We start from the raw sequence: 4,751 nt of genomic DNA, 5'->3' as shown, positions 1-4,751 counted from the left end.
ATAATAATAATAATAACAAAAACACAAAGTTAAAACAAATGCATGTGCAGCGGCTGTTTAAAATGTAACAGGTCTGGAAACAACATATTTCACTGACACCAACGGAGCGCCACTTGATTAGCAAACCACTTCCTGTGTTGTTGTAATAATAGTTTGCCCAAATGTTTTTCATCAAGCCAATAATTAAATTATATAACTATATAATAAAATTTAACAACACAATTATGCCTTTTTTAAAAGTTAATATCAGCAGCAGTAGACAAATAATGTCAACTTCAGCAGTACTGGCAAAACAGTACTAAATAATTTCTTCCAAATCCTTTGGCAGTTCAGTGGGAGTAGGTTCTTTTTCCTCATTGGTTATTGTGCTGAAGAGCATGTCCCTTTTTTGAGGTTTACCAGCAGGAGTAAGAGAAGAGGGGGTACTGGCTCCAGTCAGCCACGTTGCCATGGTGATACCCGTGGGGCATGCTCTGTGTGCTGTACTCTGAGGGGAGGTGGTGGGCGGGGTAACCCGAAGACCCGTACTGGCTGTGGGGTGGTCCATTCCACTGCCCGAGCCCCTGCTCGGCGGTGTAGGGATTGTAGAGGTGGCTGATGACTCCAGGTTTGGTGGCTGGTGGCGCTATTGCCACGTTAAGCACTCCTGCGTAGTCCTGGGGGGCGTGGTGCGCCGAAGGCAGCGAGGGAGGGCAGGAGGATGACGTAGGTTCTAGGGGAGCAGGCTTGACATCTTGGTCTGGCACTGTAGCCACATCCAAGAGCTGGGATTCGAAGCTGGGCTGGCCACTACTTTGAGAGCTGCTGGAAGGAGGGGAGGGAGGGGAGGGAGACTTACTGAAATTGTGGAATCTGTTGAGAGATAATACAGCTGTTTAAGAAGTGTCTGTTTGTATTTAAATCCAGTATAACAGCACCAGTTGACCGCAGCTTAGAACTACAGCATCTTCTTTTGTTTATGATTGTCAAATTATAAATAATGGCCTCTCCTAGACTTGGTATGGTTAGCAATACTTATTAATAATAATAATAATAAAATAATAATAATAATAATAATAATAATAATAATACCGTATAAAATTGATTCAGATTTAACAAACAATTAATATTGCTGATATGCACATATACATAGGTGATATTGATGTTCTGAACTAGGTTAGATAGTGCTTTCCTAGTTAGTGCTAACCTGTAAGGCTGGTAGGAGGCAGGGCCTGGGACTAGCTGCTCTGCGTTGTAGATCTCCCTTGTCTCTGTGCCGAGAGGGGACTCTGTGCGGATGTTGTGAGAGGGGTCCTGCCCAGCCCCCCATGGGGAATAGCTCTCATCTTTCACTGGGCAGCCCTCCTTGGGTTTGGGCACTCCTACTTCATCATCCTCATAGCCCTCATAGTAAGGCCTCCTGAACTCTGCTGTGCACAAATAGAAGAACTATTAGGACTGGTTCTTGGAATACTTTTAAAAGTAATTCAGTTGTAAAATTAGGAATTAATAATGCATCTGAAATTACATGTCGAAGTATACCTGGGTGGAGCTGTTCTGCCTCTTCATCGTCTTTGTTTAGTTTCTTCTGCACCTTTTCAGGGCACATCTGAGTTCTAAGTGTACGCTGTCTGTTAAAAGAAAAAGAACAAAAACAAACATTAGTCAGGGATGTGAATGTGACTTCTATTGCACAGCAGATTAATCCATTCCAGGTTTTATTACAAGCTTGATTAGCCCCAGTGTGTAGGTAAGCTCAGGTGTGTCTTATTAAACTCATAGTAAAACCAGGAGTGGATCAAGCTGTTATATGCATCAGGCATCTTATTCCTATCCCTGATTTAAGATCCAGAGAAAGCCGTTACCTCTTCGTATTGGTTCCTTGCTCCCTGAATCCTTTAGCGAAAGGGTTATTGTCAATCTTGAGTTTGGTTATCTGAAAGGAGAAACATCAGTTTTTAGCAACATGTCATTAGATTTGAATTTGAAGCTAGAATTATTTTTAAGATAAACTTGCTGTAATGAAAATGCATTATTGTGGTCACTGTGTGCACATTCAGTATTTTCATGGTTCTTACCTTTCCATTCTGGTAGGCTGTGACGGCAGTGAAAGCCGTCTCAGAGAAACTGAAGGTCTGGAAGACGCTCCAGCGGACACTGAAAAGATCATCGGCTTGCACAATGTGAAACCGGGGCTGGTAGCAATGCATGGAGTGCAGAATAATCTAATTGGAAAGAGCACATGAACTATCATTATTAATATCATTGACATGCACAGTATTTAGTCGGTTTATATATGATGCATGAGCTTTTCATTTCCCAATGAGGTGTGGAGTCCTTACGTGTCCGTGCTGGTCGAGGGTGTTGTTGGTCAGTTTGAGTTTCAGGAAGGACACGGGCTGCTTCATCCAGTGGCTGCCGGGGGCCGGGGAGTCTGGGTGGAGGTACGTCCTGCAGGGGGGCTGAGGCTCTGCTTTACCGGCCACCTCCCACTTATGCTTGTTCCACTGTGAAGAGAAACATTGAAACGTTTGGTCAGGAAGATGTTGTGGGTGTTGCATTGAAAAGTTGTTCAGCTGACCAGATCCATCTCATATTTTTAAGTGACTAGTGAAACACAGATGAGGGTCCAAGTTGAAAGCTTTGAGATGGAGCATGGTAGGTGGTCAGAGAGACTGCCCAGCATGGGGATTAAACACAACAGGACTCTGATATATTGCAGATGGCAGCTGGGTGATTGACGGTTTATCTGGTCTTTGCATTAGTAGGAGGCAGCAGGCCAGCGTTGAGCTGGGATCTAAGGCGCTTGAATGATTTCAGGTAAATTTGGTGTGTAGGAAAATATCTTACCTTGTATCTGAATCCATCTACAGGAACCAGGTCCACTAGCATGATGTACTTGGCATAAGGCAGCAGCCCAGAGAGGTTTATTTTACAATGAGGAAACATCCGTCTGGAAGATGAACAATAAGGAGTAGTTTAATTCACACATCAATTGTACATGGTTGTTTTTTAGTCACGCAGAATGAAAGGACAGTCGCTGGATAAAGGGACAGCTGGAAGCTCTTACCTGCCAGGTTTGGTGATGATCATCTCGGTTCCGATTTCATGGAAGGATTTCCAGAGGTCGGAGTCTTCCAGGGTCATCCTGACACTGCTCTGGGGGAACGAGTCTGAGCCAGGGGCTGCTGTGGAAGGGGGAGGGATGCCGAAGTTTGCTTTTATATCTGGAGTCGGTGGGGGGGTAAGGGAGACAATTAATTTTATTTGAAGTTGAAATAATTGAGCTTTGCAGCTTTGATTAGCACCCTCTGGCTTGTTAATGGTAAATCCATTTTAAGATTAAAATGCATCCTAACACATTGTAACAAATAATATCAGGGGGCTTTTCTTTAGCATCTCACTCTAGTAGTAACTTGCAATGACCAACGAATGAAATCGGTGAATTTGATTGCTATAATAGTTGTTAGAAATAAACAACAGCTGTTTTTCATTTGCATCACTAAGTAAAAAAATCTCACTACAGTGTACAATTTCCCAAAGACTTTACAATGGCTGATAAGTATCCAATATAAAAAGAAGTCATCTTCACATTTTCCTTGCACCACAGGAGTGAGATCTCAAATGCTCAACATGCAGACTAGGATTAGAGTGAAGCTGATGTTTTAAAAGTATCCTTTTAAAGTAAGGTATACTCACCACGTGAAGGCTGCATTATTCAAGGGAAGAGCCAAGAGATTTGAATTCAGATTTTAAAACAATCCAGTGTGGTTCATAAAGTTCAAATGAAGCAAAAATAGTGTTTTGAAATATTTGTAGGTATTTCCGTTTGGTTGTTCCTGTAATGTCTAAAGAGAAGGCTGGAGGTTTAGTGGATAATCCAGGCTGCCCTGAGGAATGGCGAGGGAGTCAGGGTTCTCACTTCTAAGGTCAGGTGCTCCTCTTTTTAAGACAATCTTGCAGTGGGTGGGGCCAGGGGACCCATTCTGTTCCTTTGAAGTGACACAATAAGAGGTGAATCCCCTGCCCAGATTGGTGGAGAAAGAAATCAAAGAAACTTAACAGAGTATTGATACAGTCCCCACAGGAAGCACCATGGAGGAAATGCATCTTTATTAACTGCTAACAGACTTTAAAACAAATACTGATGGGAGGTCCCTCTTGAGAAAGGAACAGCCTTCCGTGCAAAAATCCCTGTAAATATCCAGATAATCCCCTTAAGTAGAGAAAAAGTGGCATACAGGTAAACAAGACTTTTCTTTTTTCATTTTAATGTTGGCATAATACATGCTGCCTACTGTAGAGGTCTAGTGGAACAGTACATTGTCAGGTTAAACACATATTACTCTAAATGTATAAGCAATTGTTAATGTTATATTTTCATGCTAATCACACATACAAAAGGACATAAACCATAGTAATATAAGTCCAGCCTAAAACTAGAACACATTTCTATGGTGTTTTTGACACAGTTTATATTTAAATACCTTTTGTTTAAAATCTTGCCTTTTTAATCCTTTAAAATATTTAATGGCTAGTAATATTGTTCTTAAATAATCAACAGCCCTGTGAAATGTAAATACATATTATTGTATCCGAACAGCTTTTATTCAAATTTTGATGCTAAACACAAAACTGGGCAGGTTCATAACTATGTAAGCATTATGACGTGCTGATTATACCACATAATATATCTAGTTGGAATGTTTCTGTAAAACCATTCAAATATAGATGGATGTGTATACATTGTATGTGTAGTTTAGTTTAGATAT

The 4,751-nt window shown here is 41.3% G+C and overlaps 1 protein-coding gene across 1 annotated transcript; it reads right to left on the bottom strand.

Moving 5' to 3' along the window:
• Positions 1–395: 395 nt before the first annotated feature.
• LOC121297040 (T-box-containing protein TBX6L-like) lies at positions 396–3,694 on the bottom strand. Its single transcript, XM_041223051.1, has 9 exons — positions 3,679–3,694; positions 3,050–3,206; positions 2,830–2,932; positions 2,322–2,486; positions 2,058–2,204; positions 1,845–1,915; positions 1,522–1,610; positions 1,187–1,406; positions 396–852 (listed from the first exon to the last, which is right to left on the bottom strand). Exons 1-9 carry the CDS (start codon positions 3,692–3,694, stop codon positions 396–398), a joined length of 1,425 nt encoding a protein of 474 aa, XP_041078985.1.
• Between the last annotated feature and the right edge of the window lie 1,057 nt (positions 3,695–4,751).

This window comes from Polyodon spathula, chromosome 22 (genome assembly GCF_017654505.1).
Source record: "Polyodon spathula isolate WHYD16114869_AA chromosome 22, ASM1765450v1, whole genome shotgun sequence".
Taxonomy (NCBI): domain Eukaryota; kingdom Metazoa; phylum Chordata; class Actinopteri; order Acipenseriformes; family Polyodontidae; genus Polyodon; species Polyodon spathula.
Note: the sequence above shows the minus strand (reverse complement) of the source record. Positions and strands in the feature narration are given on the sequence as shown.